General features: G+C 49.7%; 1 protein-coding gene across 1 annotated transcript in view; it reads left to right on the top strand.

The window, feature by feature from the left end:
* Positions 1-21,345, top strand: part of SMARCAL1 (SWI/SNF related, matrix associated, actin dependent regulator of chromatin, subfamily a like 1) — a 70,331-nt gene that overhangs the window by 14,746 nt on the left and 34,240 nt on the right. The window contains exons 4-9 of the mRNA XM_038742452.1: positions 1,127-1,360; positions 2,506-2,556; positions 5,217-5,400; positions 8,078-8,228; positions 11,243-11,401; positions 15,010-15,075. Coding sequence (XP_038598380.1) covers positions 1,127-1,360; positions 2,506-2,556; positions 5,217-5,400; positions 8,078-8,228; positions 11,243-11,401; positions 15,010-15,075 — 845 coding nt within the window. The remainder of the gene's footprint in view (positions 1-1,126; positions 1,361-2,505; positions 2,557-5,216; positions 5,401-8,077; positions 8,229-11,242; positions 11,402-15,009; positions 15,076-21,345) is intronic.

Below are 21,345 nucleotides of genomic sequence, written 5' to 3'. Positions count from 1 at the left end.
GGCCCGAGGAGAGCGGGGAGATTGGGGCCCCACTTCCTCCTCCTTCCCCTTCCTTCCCACCTCCTCCACTCCCAAGCTGTGCTGAAGGCTGGTGGTCCGGGGCCTGGTCCTCCTTGCACTCGTCCCTCCACACCTTTCCCTCCAATCCCAAAGGCCCATTGATGCCGTGGGCTAGTGGTCAGGGGGTTTGTCCTCCTCCTCTCCGTCCTCCCACTGCACTTCCCCTTCCCCTTCCCCTTCTTCCGTGCCTGCAAGGGCACAGTTGTGCCTTGGGCTAGTGGCCTAGAGGCTTCTCCTTCTCCTCTCTGTCCCGCCGCCATAATGATAATAACGGTATTTTTAAGTGCTTACTATGTGCAAATAATAATAATAATAATGGCATTTATTAAGCGCTTACTACGTGCAAAGCACTGTTCTAAGCGCTGGGGAGGTTACAGGGTGATCAAGTTGTCCCACTTGGGGCTCACAGTCTTAATCCCCATTTTCCAGATGAGGTAACTGAGGCCCAGAGAAGTGAAGTGACTTGCTGACAAGTGGTGGAGCTGGGATTAGAACCCACGATCTCCGACTCCCATGCTCTATATGTTGCCAACTTGTACTTCCCAAGCGCTTAGTACAGTGCTCTGCACACAGCGCTCAATAAAAACGATTGATTGATTTCCAGTGAGCCACGCTGCTTCTCTTTAAGAAGCATGCCTCCCCCGCCTCTGAGGGCACAGCCGTGCCCCGGGCTGTTGGTCAAGGGGCCTGTGCTCCTCACTGTCCCCCCAAAATGCCTCTCCCCCTCACCCCCCACCCTAAGGGCCCAGCTCTACAGTAGGCTGCTGGTCAGGGAGGCCTGTCATCTTCACTGTGCCCCTGCCATACCTCCCCCTCCCTTTTCCCCGCTGCGTCTGAGAGTCTGGCTGTTCCCGGGGCTGGTGGTCAGGGTGGCCTGTCGTCCTCAACCTCCCCCTACCACATCTCCCCCTCCACCCTAGAGTTGTACCGAGGGCTTGTGGTTGGGGCAGGGCTATCTGTCCTCCTTGGCCTCCCACTATCCCCTAAGGGTCCAGCTGTGCTGTGGGCCAGTGGCCCGAGGTTGGAGGGGCCTGGCCATCCTCATCCCCTTATTCCTTCCTCGCAGTGAAAGCTGTCCGGAGCCTCCCCGGGGTGTCCCTGCAACCGCTGGCGGGGCCGGACGCCACCTCCGGCAGCGTCGGGGAGCCCCGGACGGCCGTCCCCCCAGAGCCGGGCGGACCCCCTTTGGCCCGCATCCAGGGCCGCTGCGTGCTCCTCTCCCGCAGCCGCTTCGAGGTGGACGTCGGCTACTCCGCGGAGCTGGTGGGCCTCTTTCAGCAGATGGAGTCCAAGAACTACGGCGAGTGTCCGGGGGAGGGACTGGGGGTGGGGGGCGGGGGGCGACGAGGGCGTTGGGTCGGTCCCGTCTCAGTTCTGGGAATGGCAGGACCTGGGTTCTCGTCCCTGCTCCACCACTTATCTGCCGGGTGACCTCGAGCAAGTCACTTCACTTCTCTGGGTCCTCAGTTCCCTCATCTGGAAAATGGGGTCAAGATAATGAGTCCCATGTGGGATGGGGACTGTTTCCAACTTGATTGCCTTGTATCTACCCCAGCACATAGTACAGTGCCTGGTGCATAGTAAGCGCTTAACAAATGCCGTAATCATTATTGTTATTATTGTCCTGTGACTCCACTGGGCTTTGGTTACTTCATCTGTAAAATGGGTTTAAGACTGTGAGCCCAATATGGGACCCTGGACTGTGTCCAATCGGATTACTTTGTGTATACCCCAGCACTTAGAACAGTGCTTGGCATGTAGGAAGTGCTTAACAATGCCATTAAAAAAAAAAGGGGGACCGTCCCCTCCTTCCCAGTTCTCACCTTGTCTGGCCACGCTTCTGGGACTACCCAGTGGGGAGGAAGTGGGCAAGGGGCCCTAATAATAATAATGATAATGATGGTATTTGTTCAGTGCTTATTATGTGCCAAGCCCTGTTCTAAGTGCTCGGGTAGATACAGGGTAATCAGGTTATCCCACATGGGGCTACCAGTCATAATCCCTTTTTGACAGATGAGATCATTGAAGCACAGAGAAGTGAAGTGACTTGCCCAGAGTCACACAGCTGATAAGTGGCGGAGCTGGGATTAGAACCCACAAACCCCTGCCTGCGGGAGAGCTGGCAGTGACCGTTCCCATTCGGGCTAAGTTTCACGGCTTCTTGTGTCTTTTCACAAGAAGCAACTTGGCTCAGTGGAAAGAGCCTGGGCTTGGGAGTCAGAGGTTGTGGGTTCTAATCCCGGCTCCGCCACTTGTCCACTGTATGACTTTGGGCAAGTCACTTCACTTCTCTGTGCCTCAGTTCCCTCATCTGTAAAACAGGGATTAAGACTGTGAGCCCCATGTGGGACAACCTGATCACCTTTTATCTCCCCCAACGTTTAGAACAGTGCTTGGCACGTAGTAAGCGCTTAACAAATGCCATCATTATTTTCCCCACAACAGATGGGAAGACCCGCAAGTGGAACTTTCTCTTGGAAGAATACTCGAAGCTGAGTGAGTGTGTCCGTCCCCGTCCACCCCACCCCTCCCAATCCCTTCCCTGAGCCCCCCACAACCTCCCTCTCCCCAATTATCGCTATACTTATTCATTCATTCATTCAGTCAGTCTTTTTATTGATGGCTTACTGTGTGAAGAGCACTGTACTAAGTGCTTGGGAGAGTACAATACAACAGTAAACAGACACATTCCCTGCCCACAATGAGCTTACAGTTTAGAGGGACTGTTGCAGCTGCTCATAAACTCGTTCCCCCTTGCCCAAGGTCACCCAGCAGACAAGTGGCGAAGCCAGAATTAGAACCCAGGTCCTTCTGACTCAGAAGATGATTGAGTAGATGATTGGGCGGGATTCACTCAATTGTATTTATGGAGCATTTACTGTGTGCAGAGCACTGTAATAAGCTCTTGGAAATTACAATTCAGCATTGAAGAGAGACAATTCCTGCCCATACCGGGCTTACAGTCTAGAAGCGGGGAGACAGCAGGGAGCGATCTTCGGTGAGACTGCATCCCAAGGTAGCAAGGGACCTGGGAGAAAAGAAGGATTTTCCATGGAGGGACAAGAGAGAGAGAGAGAGGGGAACTTCCAAAACCCAGGCAGAAGGGAAGATGTGAGTAAAGGGTTGATGGTGAAAGAGAAGAGAGTCAGGCACAGTTAATTGGTTATCTTGAAGGGCACAAAAATTGCAAAGTGGGGGTGAGGTGGGAGAAACATAGGTAAGTAGTAATAATAATAATAATTGTGGTATTTACTATGTGCCAGGCACCGTACTAAGTGCTGGGGTGGATACAAGCACATCATGTTGGACACGGTCCCTGTCCTGTATGAGGCTCATATGGGGCTCACAGTCTTAATCCCCATTTTCCAGATGAGGGAACTGAGGCACAGAGAAATGAAGTGATTTGCCCAAAGCCACCCAGAAGACAAGTGGCAGAGCTGGGATTAGAACCCACAACCTTCTGGCTCCCAGGCCCGTGCTCTATAATAATAATGATAACGGTATTTGTTAAGTGCTTACTAAGTGCCAAGCACTGTTCTAGGCACCAGGGTAGATACAAGGTCATTTGGTTGCCCCACATGGGGTTCAAAGTTTTAATCCCCATTTTACAGATGAGGTAACACAGAGAAATGAAGTGACTTGCCCAAAGTCACACGGCTGACAAGTGGCGGAGCCAGGATTCGAATCCATGACCTCTGACTCCCAAGCCTGTGATCTTCCCACTAAGCCACGCCGCTTCTTTATCTGTGCCTTATAGCAAATGGGCAGGATTTTGAGCTTGCGCAAAGATGGAGGGGCAGCCATTAGAAGGACTAGTGGGACGGGAAACTACAGACTGAGTGGTTTTTAGAAGCAGAGTGACTCAATGGAAAGAGCACGGGCTTTGGAGTCAGAGGTCGTGGGTTCAAACCCCGGCTTTGCCAGTTGTCAGCTGTGTGACTTTGGGCAAGTCACTTAAATTCTCTGGGCCTCAGTTATCTCATCTGTAAAATGGGGATTAAGACTGTGAGCCCCCCGTGGGACAACCTGATCACCCTGTAACCTCCCCAGCGCTTAGAACACTGCTTTGCACATATTAAGCGCTTAACAAAATGCCATCATTATTATTATTATTTTTCAGGAAAATAATCTGGGTCGCAGAGAATAGTATGGGTTAGAGAGGAACAAGGCTGGAGACAGGAATGTCAGCGAGGAGGCTGATGTGGTAGTCGAGGCAGGATGTGACGAAAACTCAATCGGCTCAGAGGCAGTGGGGATGGAGAAAAGACGGATTCTGGAAATATTCAGATAGAACATTATATTGTACTCTCCCAAGTGCTTAGTACAGTGTCCTGCACACAGTGAGCACTCAATAAATACTACTGACTGATAATAATAATAGTGATGGTATTTGTTAAGCTCTTACTATGTGTCAAGCACTGTTCTTAGTGCTGGGGGAGATACAAGATAATCAGGTTGTCCCACATGGGACTCACAGTCTTAATCCCCATTTTACAGATGAGGTAACTGAGACACTGAGAAGTTAAGTGGCTTGCCCAAGGTCGCGCAGCAGACAAGTGTCAGAGCCGGGATTGGAACCCACGTCCTCTTACTCCCAGGCCCGGACTCTTTCCACTAAGCCGCTACTGACTGAATCTGCAGGATGATGGAGAGGGATGAGGCAAAGCTAATGGCAAGGTTACGAACTTGGCGCAGTAAGTCAGTCGTATTTATTGAGCGCTTACTCTGTGCAGAGCACTGTACTAAGAGCTTAGAAGGGGACAGTAGAACAATATAAGACACATTCCGTGCCCACAGTGAGCTTATAGCCTAGAAGGGGAGACAGACATAAATACAAAGAAATAAATGACGGTTATGGATGTAAATGCTGTTGGACTGGGAGAGGGGGATTAATGACGGGAGCGAGTCAGGGCGACACAGAAGAGAACGAGAGAAGAGGAAAGGGGGATTTAGGGAAGGCCTCCGGGAGGAGATGGGCCTTCAATAAGGCTTTGAAGGGAGATTGTCACCTGCACACCCTCAATTCCCCGAGTCTCTGAGGCTGTTGCTCCCCACTCCCCCGTGCCCGGCCCGTCTGGTCACCCCTGGTCGGGCTTGCCTGCTGCCGCCATGGCGTGGGCCGCGGCTGACGATGACCGGGGGTCTGTCACGCCCAGTCCAGGCCGCACACGGGCTCCCGGGTGTCCGGCTGGAGCCCTTGCCCCGCCCCGTGCTCCAGGCCTTCGCCGCCCAGCTGGACAAGACGTCTCCCCGACCCGCTGACATCCCCGAGGCTGACCTCTCCGGCGTCGACCCCCAGCTCGTCAACAGTCTCATGCCCTTCCAGAGGGATGGGGTCAAGTACGTGGCGGGGGACGGCGAGGATCTTGGAGGTCGTGTGGGGATGAGGCGGGGGTTGGGAGTCCGTGGGGTCGAGGTGGGGGGCTTTTCCTGAAATCCAGAGAGAAACCTAGCTTTCCGTTCCGCCCCCTGGCAGAGGACCAGTGTGGTCTAGTGGCTTGAGCCCAGGCCCAGGAGTAAGAAGGACCTGGGTTCTCGTCCCGGCTCCCCCACTAGTAATAATGATGGCATTTGTTAAGTGTTTATTATGTGAGAAGCATTGTTCTAAGCTCTGGGGGTGATACAAAGTGATCAGGTTGTTCCACTAGGTGCTCACAGTCTTAGTCCCCATTTTACAGATGAGGTAATTGAGGCGCAGAGAAGTTGTGACTTGCCCAAAGTTACGCAGCTCACAAGCGGCGGAGCTGGGATTAGAACCCGTGACATTCTGATTCCCATGCCCATGCTCTTTGCACTGAGTCACGCTACTAGTCTGCTGTATGACCTCGGGCAAGTCACTTCACTTCTCTGGGCTTCAGTTCCCTCATCTGGAAAATGGGGATTCATTCATTTGATTCATTCAATAGTATTTATTGAGTGCTTAGTGTATGCAGAGCACCGTACTAAGCGCTTGGGAGAGTGCAGTGTAAAAACAGACATATTCCTGTCCACAACGAGCTCACAGTCTAGAGGGGGAGACAGACATTCATATAAATAAATAGATAAATTACATATATGTGTATATATATATATATATACATATATATAAACATTTATGACATTTATTAAGCGCTTACTACGTGCAAAGCACTGTTCTAAGTGCTGGGGAGGTTACAAGGTGATCAGGTTTCCCACAGGGGGGCTCACAGTCTTAATCCCCATTTTACAGATGAGGTAACTGAGGCACAGAGAAGTTGTGACTAGCCCAAAGTCACACAGCTGACATTTGGTGGAGCCGGGATTCAAACCCATGACCTCTGACTCCAAAGCCCATGCTCTTTCCACTGAGCCAGAATGGTATATATATATATATATATATATATATATATATATATATATATATACACATACATATAATACATGCATATATATACACACACACATATATGTGCTGTGTGTGTGTGTGTGTACACATATACACATTTTTTTTCATTTCATGAGCCCCATGTGAGACAGGGACTGTGTCCAACCCGATTATCTCGTATCTACTCCTACGCTTAGAACAGTGCCTGACATATTGTAAGTGCTTAACAAGTACCACAATTATTATTACTATTAATATGATGATGATGATGATGATGATGTGGCAAGGGGATGCTGGAGAGCTGGATAAATCTCGCCATAATGCTGGAGCCAGAGAGGCCGGGAAGCTTTCTACTTCTGCTGCCCATCTGGTCCTTGCCCCCAGGAGTGAGCCAACTCAGGGCCACGGCTGCCCACCTCCAATCAATTGATATTTATTGAGTGCTTAATATGTGCAGAGCACTGTACTAAGCACTTGCAGGCACGTGCCCTGCCGACAGCGAGCTTGCTGGCTGGGGGGAGACGGGCGGTAATATTAAAAAAAAGAAATAAGGGATATGACATGAATGGGGCTGTGGGGCTGAAAGAGGGGTGAATAAAGGGTGCAAATCTAAGGGCGGGGGCGATGCAAAAGAGAGTGGGAGAAGAGGAAATGAGGGCTTAGGAAAGGCCCCTTGGAGGAGGTGGGCTTTCAGTAAAGCTTTGAAGCAGGAGAGAGACCTCGTACGTTGCATTTGTCCCAGCGCTTAGAACAGTGCTTAATAATAATAGTAATAATAATAATTATGGTACTTGTTAAGTGCTTACTATTTGCCAGGCACCGTTCTAAACGCTGGGGTAGATACAAATGACTTAGGTTGGACATAGCCCCTGTCCCACCTGGAGCTCACAGTTTTAATCCCCATTTTACAGATGAGGGAACTGAGACCCAGAGAAGTTTAATGACTTTTGCAAAATCACACAACAGACAAGTGGCGGAGCCAGGATTAGGATTCTGACTCCCCGGCTCGGGCTGTATCCACTAAGCCCTGCTACTTCTCTGCTATAGCCTGGGCACGTGGTAAGCGCATAACAAAGACCATTTAAAAAAAAGTCTCCGCAGATTTAGAAAACGTGGGGACTATGTAGGATCAGCTCAACAAAGCCAGGCGACCCTGTCGGGGAGCAGCGCTTCCGGCCCAGAAGTAATAATAATCACTGTGGTATTGGTTAAGTTAATCACTATGTGCCAAGCACTGTACTAAACGCTGGGGTGGATACAAGCAAATTGGATGCAGTCCCTGTCCCACGTGAGGCTCACGGTCTCAATCCCCATTTTACAGACGGAGGGAACTGGGGCCCAGAGCGGTGAAGTGACTTGCCCAAGGTCACTGGCCATTTGGAGGTGGCAGTGGGCGGCGGTGTGGACGTGAGGGTGGGATTGTAGGGTTTCGAACCCGGGTCTAGGAGTCGGAAGGTTATTGGTTCTAATCCCAGCTCCACCACATGTCTGCTCTGTGACTTTTGGGCAAGTCACTTCACTTCTCCCTCATCGGCAGAATGGGGATTAAGACTGAGCTCTTAATCCAACCCAATTTGCTTGTATCCACCCCAGCGCTTAGTACAGCGCTTGCCACAGAGTAAGCACTTAAATACTGTTATTATTATTATTCCTCATCGCCCTGTCTCCTTTCAGCTTCGCCATCGCCAAGGAAGGGCGCTTGCTCCTCGCGGACGACATGGGCCTGGGTAAGACCATCCAGGCCATCTGCATCGCTGCATACTACCGGGAAGAATGGCCACTGCTCGTGGTGACCCCGTCATCCGTGCGCTTCACCTGGGAGCAGGTTTGTCCCAGCGCGGGTGTGGACGTGGGGATCGGGCGGCCGGGGAAGACACAGGAGGACTGGCTCCCTCCAAGAAAGGAAGTGAGGAGCGAGCCTTTCAAGGAGGAATAATAAGAATAATAACGATGGGGCATTTGGTTAGCGCTTACTATGTGCCAGACACTGTCTCTTGTGTGACCTTAGGCAAGCCACTTAAATTCTCTGTGCCTCAATTACCTCATCTGTAAAATAGGGGTAAGAGTGTGAGCCCCATGAGGGACAGGGACTGTGTCCAACCTGATTGACTTGGGTCTACCCCAGCACTTAGAAGAGTGAGCGCTTAAGAAGTTCATTCATTCATTCATCCCATCATATTTATGAAGCGCTTAATGTGTGCCCAACCCCCCGGTCCTTGGTCCGCACACAGATCCGCCCCGGCCCCCCGTGGGTGCCCGGATAATAATAATGCTGGTATCTGTTCATTCATTCATTCAATCGTATTTATTGAGTGCTTGCTGTGTGCAGAGAGCACTGGACTAAGCGCTTGGGAAGTACAAGTTAAGCGCTTACTATGTGCCAAGCACCGTTCTAAGCGCTGGGGAGGGTACAAGGTGACCAGGTTGTCCCACGGGGGGCTCACGAGCCCCATCCCCATTTGACAGATGAGGTCACTGAGGCCCGGTGAAATGACTTGCCCAAAGTCACCCAGCAGACAAGTGGCGGAGGCGGGATTAGAACCCACGACCTCTGGCTCCCCAGCCCAGGCTCTTTCCACCGAGCCACGCCGTTGTGCCCCGATAAGCGCTTAGTACAGTGCTCTGCACACAGTAAGTGCTCAATAAATACGATTGAATGAATGAATGGTGTGTGCCCGCCCCCAGGGGCCCGGGCAACGCGGCCTTTAGGACGGATCGCCCACCGGGGCCAGGGCCGGGGCCCGACGGGAAGGGACCCAGGAACCCACCGCCTCACTTCACTTCTCTGGGCCTCGGTCACCTCAGCTGGAAAATGGGGGTAAAAGTAATAATATTGTCCTCAGTTAAATGCTTAGTACGTGCCCGGCACCGTTCTAAGCGCCAGGGGCGATCCAGGATGATCAGATTGTCCCACATGGGGCTCACCATCTTCATCCCCACTTTCCAGATGAGGGAACTGAGGCCCAGAGAAGTGAAGTGACAGTTCAGGAGTTCTTCCCAAACTGAGCCCCCTCCTTCCTCTCCCCCTCCTCCCCCTCCCCATCCCCCCGCCTTACCTCCTTCCCCTCCCCACAGCACCCATATATATGTATATATGTTTGTACGTATTTATTACTCTATTTATTTTACTTGTACATATTTCTTCTATTTATTTTATTTGGTTTATATGTTCTGTTTTGTTGTCTGTCTCCCCCTTCTAGACTGTGAGCCTGCTGTTGGGTAGGGACCGTCTCTGTATGTTGCCAACTTGTACTTCCTAAGCGCTTAGTACAGTGCTCTGCACACAGTAAGCGCTCAATAAATATGATTGAATGAATGAATGAATGTGCAGAGTGCTGTACTAAGCACTTGGCAAGGTTCAATAGAGTGATAAACAGTTACATTCTCTGCCCACAATGAGCTCAAAGTCTAGAACAGGGGAGACAGACATCAATACAAGTAAATAAAATAACAAATATATACATATATATTTATGTGTGTGTGTGTGTGTGTATATATATATATACATATATATATATATATATATATATATATATATATATATATATGGATATATAGGTGGTGTTGGGCTGGGACCAGGGGGAAGGGCAAAGGGAGCAAATCAGGGCCACGCAGAAGGACTTGGGAAATGATGAAAAATAGGGCTTAGTCTGGGAAGGCCTCTTGGAGGAGATGGGCCTGCAATAAGGCTTTGAAGGCGGGGGGGGAGTAATTGTTATGTAATAGGCACTGTACTAAGCGCCGGCATGGATCCAGGCAAATTGAGTTGGACACAGTCCCTGTCCCATGTGGGGCTCCTGATCTCAATCCCCATTTTCATTCATTCGTTCATTCATTCATTCATTTTTATTGAGAAGCAGCATGGCTCAGTGGAAAGAGCACGGGCTTGGAGCCTGGGGTCTTGGGTTCTCATCCCAGCTCTGCCACTTGTCAGCTGTGTGACTTTGGGCAAGACACTTCTCTGTGCCTCAGTTACCTCATCTGTAAAATGGGGATTAAGACTGTGAGCCCCATGTGGGACAACCTGATTACCTTGTATCTACCCCAGCACTTACAACAGTGCTTGGTACATAGTAAGCGCTTAGCAAATGCCATTATCATTATTATTATTGAGCGCTTACTGTGTGCAGAGCACTTGGAAAGTACGATTCGGCAACAGATAGAGACAATCCCTACCCAACAATGGGCTCACAGTCTAGAAGGGGGGAGTCAGCAAGAAAACAAGTAGACAGGCATCAATTCCACCAAAATAGATAAACAGAATTATAGCTATATGCACATCATTAATAAAATAAATAAAGTAATATATATGTACAAATATACACAAGTGCTGTGGGGTGGGGAAGGGGGTAGAGCAGAGGGAAGGAATTGCGGTGGTGGGGAGGGGAGGTGGAGCAGAGGAAAAGGGGGGCTCGGTCTGGGAAGGCCTCCTGGAGGAGATGAGCTCTCAGTAGGGCTTTGAAGAGGAGAAGTGTGTTAGTTTGGCGGCTGTGAGGTGGGAGGGCATTCCAGGCCAGGGGAAGGACGTGGGCCGGGGGTCAACGGCGGGACAGGCGAGAACGAGGCCCAGTGAGGAGGTTAGCGGCACCAGAGGAGCGGAGATATGGGCTTGGATGGAGAAGGAGAGAAGGGAGGTGAGGTTCTTTTGTCCATAGCTGTCATTTCTTTATTTCATGTGTATCTCCCCCTCTAGACCGTCAGCTCGTCGCGGGCAGGGAACGTGTCTGTTATTCCGTTGTACCATCATCTTGGTACAGTGCTGTGCACACAGTAAGCGCTCAGTAAATGTGATGGACCGACTGAGCGACAGGCAGTCACCGCTTCTCTCCCCTCTTCCAGGCCTTCCAGCGCTGGCTGCCCTCACTGAGCCCGGGCAGCACCAACGTCCTGGTGACGGGCAAGGACAAGCTGGCGGGCGGCCTGATCAACATCGTCAGCTTCGACCTCCTCAGCAAGGTGGCCAAGCCCCTCGGGACCACCTTCCGTGTGGTCATCATCGTAAGTGTCGGCTGGAGCGCCAGCCAGCCAGTCACACAGTCACTGGTATTTATTGGGCGCTTACTGTGAGCAGAGGACTGGACTGAGCGCTTGGGAGAGCACAACGTAACGATAAACAGTCGCATTCCCAGCCCGTGACAGGCGTAGAGGGGTCAGGCGATCCGATCCGTCAGTAGGATTGGTCGAACACTTTTTGTTTTAATGGCATTTATTAAGTGCTTACTATGTGCAAAGCACTGTTCTAAGCATTGGGGAGGTTACAAGGTGATCAGGTTGTCCCACAGTCTTAATCCCCATTTTACAGATGAGGCACAGAGAAGTTAAGTTACTTGCCCACAGTCACATAGCTGACAAGTGGCAGAGCTGGGATTTAAACCCACGACCTCTGACTCCAAAGCCCGGGCTCTTTCCACTGAGCTACGCTGCTTCTCTCTGAGCCGGGTTGGAGTGAGCCGACGCGCTCGCTGCCGTCAAGGAGCTGACAGTCTACTTGGTGCAAAGCACTGTACTTCCCAAGCGCTTAGTACAGTGCTCTGCACACAGTAAGCGCTCAATAAATACTATTGATTGATTGATTGTACTGTTTGGGAGAGTGCTTTGCACACAGTAAGTGCTCAATAAATACACTGAATGCATGAACGAATGAGAGTCTGACAGATGTAGAGAAGCAGCGTGGCCTAGTGGAGAGAGCCCAGGCTTGGGAGTCAGAAGACGTGAGTTCTACTCCCGGCTCCGCCCCATGTCTGCTGTGTGACCTTGGGCAAGCCAGTTCACTTCTCTGGGCCTCAGTTACCTCATCTGGGGATGAAGACTGTGAGCCCCACGTGGAACAACCTGATTACCTTGCATCTACCCCAGCGCTTAGAACAGCGCTTGGCACATCATAAGCACTTAACAAATACTACCATTATTATTATTGAGGGCCTGGCAGAAGAAAGCCCCTCCCCCGGCCCCCGCTCCGGTGCCCAGTGGGAGGTTGGGCTGTGGTAGGGGCTCTGGGAGGAGCTGACCCGATCCCCTCAGACTGGGGGGGCCCTGAGGGCAGACCAGCACCCCCACTCCGGCAGCTGTTCGTGCCCAGGCCTCAGTCACCAGCCGAACACCCCTCACCCCGCCATCTCATTCAATTGTATTTATTCCCGTTGTTGGGTAGGGACCGTCTCTATATGTTGCCAACTTGTACTTTCCCAAGCACTTAGTACAGTGCTCTGCACGCAGTAAGCGCTCAGTAAATACGATTGAATGAATGAATGAAGTGAGCACTTACTGTGTGCTCCCGCTGCCTCTCCAAATAATAGTAATAATGTTGGTATTTGTTAAGCGCTTACTATGTGCCAAGCACTTTTCTAAGCGCTGGGGGGATACAAGGTAATCAAGGTTGTCCCACGTGGGGCCCACAGTCTTAATCCCCATTTTACAGATGAGGGAACTGAGGCCCAGAGAAGTTAAGTGACTTGCCCAAAGTCACACAGCTGACAAGTGGCAGAGCCGGGATTAGAACCCCTGACCTCTGACTCCCAAGTCCGGGCTCTTTCCACTGAGCCATGCTGCTTCCCCTTCCAAACACCCCTGCTCCTCACCACCGCCAGCACCACCCCTCAGCTGCTCAGTCAGTCATATTTATGAATCAATCAATCAATCAATCGTATTTATTGAGCGCTTACTGTGTGCAGAGCACTGTACTAAGCGCTTGGGAAGTACAAGTTGGCAACATATAGAGACGGTCCCTACCCAACAGTGTGCTCACAGTCTAAAAGCATTTTCTACGTGCAGAACACAGGACTGAGCACTTGGGCGAGGACAGTAGAGCAATATAAGAGACATAAGAGACATATTCCCTGCCCACAACCAGCTTACAGTCTAGAGGGGGAGACAGACATGAATAGAAAGGAATAAATGACAGAGAGGGACATAAATGAGCAGTGTGGCTCAGTGGAAAGAGCACAGGCTTTGGAGTCAGAGATCATGGGTTCAATTACTGACTCCGCCAGTTGTCAGCTGTGTGACTTTGGGCAAGTCACTTTACTTCTCTGTGCCTCAGTTACCTCATCTGTAAAATAGGGATTAAGACTGTGAGCCCCCCATGGGACAACCTGATCACCTTGTATCCTCCCCAGTGCTTAGAACAGTGCTTTGCACGTAGTAAGTGCTTAATAAATGCCATCATCATCATTATTATTATTATTATTATTATTAGATTATTATTATTAGATTATTAAGATTCTGGGAGTGGGGGATGAATAATAATAATAATGATGTTGGTATTTGTTAAGCGCTTACTATTTACCAAGCACTGTTCTAAGCGCTGGGGTAGATACAAGGTCATCAAGTTATACCACATGAGGCTCAGCCTTCATCCCCATTTTACAGATGAGGGAACTGAGGCCTAGAGAAGTTAAGTGACTTGCCCAAGGTCACACAGCTGACAAGAGGCAGAGCTGGGATTAGAACCCACGACCTCTGGCTCCCAAGCCCGGGCTCTTTCCACTGAGCCACGCTGCTTCTCATGCAAGGCAGGGTGACGCAGAAGGGAGTGGGAGAAGAGGAAAGGAGGACTTGGTCAGGGAAGGCCTCTTGGAGGAGATGGGCCTTCAATAGGGCCCTGAATGGGGAGAGATTCATTGTTTGTCAGATATTCTTTTATTCGTTCAATCGTATTTATTGAGCGCTTACTATGTACAAAGCACTGTACTAAGCACTTGGGAGAGTGCAGTAGAACAACAAACATACACATTCCTGCCCCCAGTGAGCTCACAGTCTAGCAGTGTAGACACATTTATATATATAAATAGATAAATAAATTAATAAATAAATACACTATGAGCCCGTTGTGGGCAGAAATTGTCTCTGTTGCTGAATTGTACTTTCCAAGCACTTAATACAGTGCTCTGGACACAGTAAGCGCTCAATAAATACAATTGAATATATATATATGCAGATATATATATATATATTTGATGTGGGGATGGGAGGGAGGATGAAGGAAGGAGCAAGTAAGAGCGGCGCAGAAGGGAGTGGGAGGAGAGGAGAGGAGGGAAGGCTTCTTGGTGGAGATGGGCCTTCAATAAGATTTTGAAGTGGGGGAGAGCAATTATCGAGCTGATATGAGGAAGGAGGGAGGGCATTCCAGGCCAGAGGCAGGATGTGGGCGAGAGGTGGGCAGCGAAATAGATGACATCGAGATACAGCGAGAAGGTTGGCATTAGAGGAACTGTGTGCGGGCTGGGTTGGAATAGGAGAGTAGTGAGGTAAGGCAGGAGGGAACAGGCGGATCGAGGACTTTAAAATACAGTGCAAGCCCCCTGAAACGCTGAACAAAGTGGTGCCCCCCGGCCCGTTTCCTCTACAGAGCCCTCAACCCCAGAGCTTCAGGCGAGCACGGGCACAGTCGCCTAGGTGAGTGGCGATTGTCTAGTAGGCCCCGGGCTGCCCCTCTGCCCACATGACTCCTCCTCTAGCCCAGATCCCTGCCCCCAGCCGGGCCGGGTGGTCCGCTGGCGCCGCTTGCTCTGAGGTGATGGGGTTGGCAGCTTCAGGGGGGCGGGAGGGCGCGGTTTCCTCATGCCGGGGTTCGGATCCCACCCCTCCATGCTCGTCTCTCTCCTCAGGATGAATCCCATTTCCTGAAGAACCTGAAGACGGCCCGTTGCCAAACTGCACTGCCATTGTTGAAGGTGGGCCTTCTACTTCTGTCAGTCAGTCAGTCAATCGTATTTATTGAGCGCTTACTGTGTGCAGGGCACTGGACTAAGCTCCTGGGAGAGTACAGTAGAACAATATTACGGACACATTCCCTGCCCGCAATAAACTTGCAGTCTGCTGGAGGAGACAGCCGTGCCCAACGTCACACAGCGGACAGGTGGTGGAGCCGGGATTAGAACCCATGTCCTCTGACTCCCTTGCTTGGCCGATGGGGACACGGAAGCCCAGAGAAGCTGAGTGGCTCTCCGAAGGTAACACAGTTGAAGAGTGGCTTAGCGGATAGAACCCGGGCTTGGGAGTGAGAAGGACCTGGGTTCTAATCCTGGCTCCGCCACTTGTCTGCTGTGTGACCTTGGGCAAGTCACTTCACTTCTCTGGGCCTCAGTTACCTCATCTGTAAAATAGGGATTAAGACTGAACACCTCGTGGGACAGGAACTGTGTCCGACTCGATTTGCTTGTTTCCACTCCAGTGCTTAGCACAGTGCCTGGCACATAATAAGTGTTTAACAAATGCCACAATAATAGTAATAGTAATAATCATAGTAGAGAAGCAGCCTGGCTTAGTGGAAAGAGCACAGGATTGGGAGTCAGAGGTCGTGGGTTCCAATCCCGGCTACACCACTTCTCAGCTGTGTGATTTTGGGCAAATCACTTAACTTCTCTGGGCTTCAGTTACCTCATCTGTAAAATGGGGATTAAGACTGTGAGCCCACGTAGGATCAACTTGTATCTATCCGAATGCTTTGGACAGTGCTTGGACACATAGTAAGCATTTAACAAATGCCATTATTATTATTATTATTAATAATAATAATAATTGTTACATGCTAAAATTCTGGGGTAAATACAAGGTAACCAGTGGAACACAGTCCCCGTCTCAAATGGGACTGAGCAGGAGGGAGGAACGGGTATTGAATTCCCATTTTACAGATGAGGAAACTGAGGCATAGTGATTTGCCTGAGGTCGCCCAGGAGGCAAATGGCGGAGCTGGGATTAGAACCCAGGTCCTCGGAGAAGGAGCACGGTATAGTGGCTAGAGCTATAGTGGGAGTCAGAAGGTCATGGGTTCTAATGCCGGCTCTGCCTCTTGACTGCTGTGTGACCTTGGGTAAGTCATTTCACTTCTCTGTGCCTCAGTTACCTCATCTGTAAGATGGGGATTGAGACTGGGAGCCCCATGTGGAAAAGGGACTGTGCCCAAGCTATCAGACCTGTAACCACCCCAGCCCTAAGTATAGTGCCTGGCACATAGTGAGCGCTGAACAGATGCCACAATTAGTATTATCTCCGAGCCCATGTTTTTTCCAATAGGCTGCACTTCAAATCCCAATTATGACTCCTTAAAAACAAAACAAAACAAAACAAAAAAAGCCCCTTAGATTTTGCTTCAACCAAGTTTTAGAAGCCAAATATTCAAAACCCGGGTTGAGCCAAGAAGGTGAAAAGCAGCTTAAATTTCTCCCCTGTGCTCTCGATGAAGTTATATTGAAAAACAAGTTAATATATCTTCCAAAACAGTACTCGGCTGTGGTTGCCAAAAAGAAATCTTTGAAACTTGTTTCCCCATTCTTATTTCCCATGAATGTTTAAGCACCAGTAAAAATTAGGGAGAGGTTCCGTGGGGTGTGTTTTGAAATTGGTGATCTTCAATCGATCGATCAGTCATTATTTATTGAGCACTTACTGTGTGCAGAGCACTGTACTAAGCGCTTGGAAAGTACAATACAACGGAGTTGGTAGATGGGACCCTTCCCCTCAAAGAGCTTGAGGCTACAGGGAGAGACAGACATTAAAATATTTAGTGCTCTCCTCCCAGAGAGCACTAAATATGCTTTTTTTAGGAAAACTCTGCTGACTTTGGAGCCTCCATTCCGATATTCCAGCCATAAATAAAATTAAATCCATACTCTCTGATCGTTTGGACAAACGAAAGAGCAGGGCAGGCAGATTGCATCATTAAAGTTTTAATATTGAACCTCCTTAGCGGTAGCTTTATTCTTGACAACATTGCTTCGTTAAGATCCTGATGAATATTGCTTCCTAAAAGATAGGGTTGCAATCCAAACTTAAAGCTTCCTCCAGCCTTGAATATCTGGTTGGGGTTGATTGTCCTTTGAATTAACAAGGTTACAACCGACCTCATATTGGCAATTCCAGTTTTTCAATCAGTGGCATATAATAATAACAATAATAATAATAGTATTTGTTAAGTGCTTACTATGTGCCAGGCACTGTACTAAGCACTGGGGTGGATATAAGTAAATTGGGTTGGACACAGTCCTGTTCCTCATAATAATAGTAATAATGATGGCATTTGCTAAGCACTTACTATGTACGAAGCACTGTTCTAAGCGCTGGGTTGGGAGGATACAAGGTGATGAGGTTGTCCCACGTGGGGCTCACAGTTTTAATCCCCACTTTACAGATGAGGTCACTGAGGCCCAGAGAAGTGACTTGCCCAAGGTCACACAGCTGACAAGTGGTGGGGCTGGGATTAGAACCCATGACATCTGGCTCCCAAGCGCATGCTCTTCCCACTGAGCCTCGCTGCTTCTCTTAATAACAATAATAATAATAATGATGGTATTTGTTAAGCACTTACTATGTGCAAAGCACTGTTCTAAGCGCTGGGGGATTCAAGGTGATCAGGTTGTCCCACGTGGGGCTCACAATCTTAATCCCCATTTTACAGATGAGGTAACTGAGGCACAGAGAAGTTAAGTGACTTGCCCAAAGTCACGCAGCTGACAAGGGGCAGGGCTGGGATTTGAACCCATGACCTCTGACTCCCAAGCCTGGGCTCTTTCCACTGAGCCACGCTGCTTCTCTTAATAATAATAATGATGGTATTTGTTAAGCGCTTACACATGGGGCTCACGGCCTCAATCCCCATTTTGCAGATGAGGTAAGTGAGGCCCAGAGAAGTAAAGTGGCTTGCCCAAGTTCACACAGAAGACAAGTGGCAGAGCCGGGATTAGACACCCTGACTTTGTGACTCCCAGCTCTTGCCATTGTGCCATGCTGCTTCTCTGTTTGCAGAACACTGTACCAAGCACTTTGAAAGAGTACGAGGCGACAGAGTTGGTAGAAAAGTCCCCCCACAACTACAGCAGTGCGGCCTAGTGGGTAAAACATGGCTCGGGAGTTAAAGGACCTGAGTTCTATTCCCGACTTGGCCAATTACCTACTTTATGACCTTAGACGGGTCATTTAGCTTCTCTGGGTCTCAGTTCCCTCATCTGTAAAATGGGGATTTCGAATTTAGTTCTCAGCAGCATCACTGGGCAGCTGTGGCATGGCCTGGGTCCCAGCCAGGAGTGACCGGGTGAAGACGTTGGTCTGTAGAGGACTCCAGTCAGTCAGTCAGTCGTATTTATTGAGCCCTTACTGTGTGCAGAGACTGTACTAAGCACTCGGGAAAGTGCAACACAACAATAAACACTTTCCCTGTCCAGAACGAGTTTACAGTCCTAGAGGTGGGGAAACAGACATGAATATAAGTAAATAAATGATAGATCTGGATGTAAGTGCTGTGAGGCTGGGAGGAGAGACTGAGCCCCTTCCTTCCTCTCCCCCTCGTCCCCCTCTCCACCCCCCATCTTACCTCCTTCCCTTCCCCACAGCACCTGTATATATGTATATATGTTTGTACATATTTGTTATTCTATTTATTTATTTTACTTGTACATATCTATTCTATTTATTTTATTTTGTTAGTATGTTTGGTTTTGTTCTCTGTCTCCCCTTTTAGACTGTGAGCCCACTGTTGGGTAGGGACTGTCTCTATATGTTGCCAACTTGTACTTCCCAAGCGCTTAGTCCAGTGCTCTGCACACAGTAAGCGCTCAATAAATACGATTGGTGATGATGATGATGAACAAAGGGAGCAAGGCAGGGTGACACGGAAGGGAGTGGGAGAAGAGGAAAGGAGGGCTTAGTCAGGGAAGGCCTCTTGGAGGAGATGGGCCCTTAATAAGGCTTTGAAGTGGGGGAGTCATTGTCTGTCAGATTAGAGGCGAGAGGGCGTTCCAGGCCAGAGGCAGGACCAGGGGTTGGCAGCGAGATAGACGAGATGGAGACCCAGTGAGAAGGTTAGCAGTGGGGGAGTGAAGTGCGCGGGCTGGGTTGGAGATCAGCGAGGTGAGGTAGGAGGGGGCAAGGGGATTGAGCACTTTAAAGCTAATGGTGAGGAGTTTTTGTTTGATGTGGAGGTGGATGGGCAACCACTAGAGTGGACCTGCCTGTCTGCCCCTCCCCTCCATCTCCTCCACCTGGTCTCTCACACACACTCACACACGCAAAGCACCATGGCCTAATGGAGAGAGCAAGAACCTGGGAGTCAGAGGACCTGGGTTCTAATCTTGGCCCCACCACCTGTCTGCTATGTGCCCTTGGCCGACCGGGAAGGCAGGCAGATTGCAAGGGAATGTTAGGCGTGGCGGACTGAGGCAGACGGGAGGGAGGCCTGAGTGGCTTCTAGGGGTGGGGAAAAGAAAATAATAATGGTATTTATTAAGCACTTACTACGTGCCCGGCACTGTACTAAGCTCTGGGGTGGATATAAGCAAATCGGGTTGAACACGGTCCCTGTCCCACATGGGGCTCGCAGTCTCCAACCCCATTGTGCGGATGAGAAAATTGGGCCCATCTGTCAGTTCCCCAGAATAGAAGCATATTTTGTCCTGCTGAGGATGCAGCTGCCTCTAATCTCATGCAGTTGAAAAGGATGGGGAGAAGGAGACTCGGTAGAAGTTGGGGTCCCACCTGTGGAGAGGGGATCCTGGTCTCTTGGGACCCTGGCTGAAGGGGCAACTCCCTTTCCCTTACTCCAGAGAGGAGTCTTGTCGGAATGTTTCTCTACCGTGAAAGCTAGGATGGCCACCAGGAGAGAAGCAGAGTGGCCTAGTGGAGAGGGCCTCAGGGTCAGAAGGACCTGTGTGCTAATCCCGTTCTGTCACTTTTTTTTTTTTTGATGGCATTTATTAAGCGCTTACTATGTGCTAAGCACTGTTCTAAGCGCTGGGGGGATACACGGTAATCAGGTTGTCCCATGTGGGGCTCACAGTCTTCATCCCCATTTTCCAGATGAGGGAACTGAGGCCCAGAGAAGTTAAGTGACTTGCCCAAAGTCACACAGCTGACAAGTGGCGGAGCCGGGATTTGAACCCATGACCTCCGACTCCAAAGTCTGTGCTCTTTCCACTGAGCCACGCTGCTTCTTCACTTGTCTGCTGTGTGACCTTGGGCAAGGCACTTCAATTCTCTGGCCTCAGTTACCTCATCTGGAAAATAGGCATTAAGACTGTGAGCCCTATGTGGGACAGGGACTGTGTCCAACGTGATTAATTTGTATAGAACAGTGCTTGGCACACAGTAAGCGCTTAACGAGTACCAAAGTTATCATTATTATTACGGTTATTTTCCTTCCCAGGCCAGGGGACTTACAGTCTACAGTGGACAACAAATAAATATGAATATAGAGTTGTTTGCCGTATTCGAAGAAGTTGCTACTTGCGGTGATGGTCACCTTAGAGAGAGAGAGTGTGTGTGTGTGTGTATGTGTGTGTGTGTACACCAATCAATCAATGGTATTTATTGAGCACTTACTATGTGCAGAGCACTGTACTAAGCACTTGCGAGAGCACAATGCAACAGAATTAGTGGACTCTTCCCCTGCTTATAGCTTACATTCTACAGGTGATGACAACAAGCTTAGCCATTCAACCTCTGTTTTATGGTGCTTACTAAGAACTTACTATGCGTCAAACGCTGTTCTAAGCGCTGTGAAAGGTACAAGTTGATTAAGTTGGACACCCACCCTGTCCCGTGTGGGATTCACAGGCTAAGTAGGGAGAGCAGGCATTGAATTCATTCAATCGTATTTATTGAGCGCTTACTGTGTACAGAGCACTGTACTAAGCACTTGGGAAGTACAAGTTGGCAACAGAGAGAGATGGTCCCTACCAATCAACAGGCTTACAGTCTAGAATCACATTGAATCCTGATCTTACAGCTGAGGAAACCTCAGGGTCAGAGGAGTGACTTGCCCAAGGTCACAACCAGCTGAAATCTTGGGCAAGTCACTTAACTTCTCTGGGCCTCAGTTACCTCATCTGTAAAATGGGGATTAAGACTGTGAGCCCCACGTGGGACAACCTGATCAGCCTGTATCCTCCCCAGCGCTTAGAACAGTGCTTTGCACATAGTAAGCACTTAACAAATGCCAATTATTATTTGTA

The sequence above is a fragment of the Tachyglossus aculeatus genome, chromosome 1 (assembly GCF_015852505.1).
Source record: "Tachyglossus aculeatus isolate mTacAcu1 chromosome 1, mTacAcu1.pri, whole genome shotgun sequence".
Lineage (NCBI taxonomy): Eukaryota > Metazoa > Chordata > Mammalia > Monotremata > Tachyglossidae > Tachyglossus > Tachyglossus aculeatus.
The sequence above is the reverse complement of the archived record's forward strand: the minus strand, read 5'-3'. Positions and strand labels throughout refer to the sequence as shown.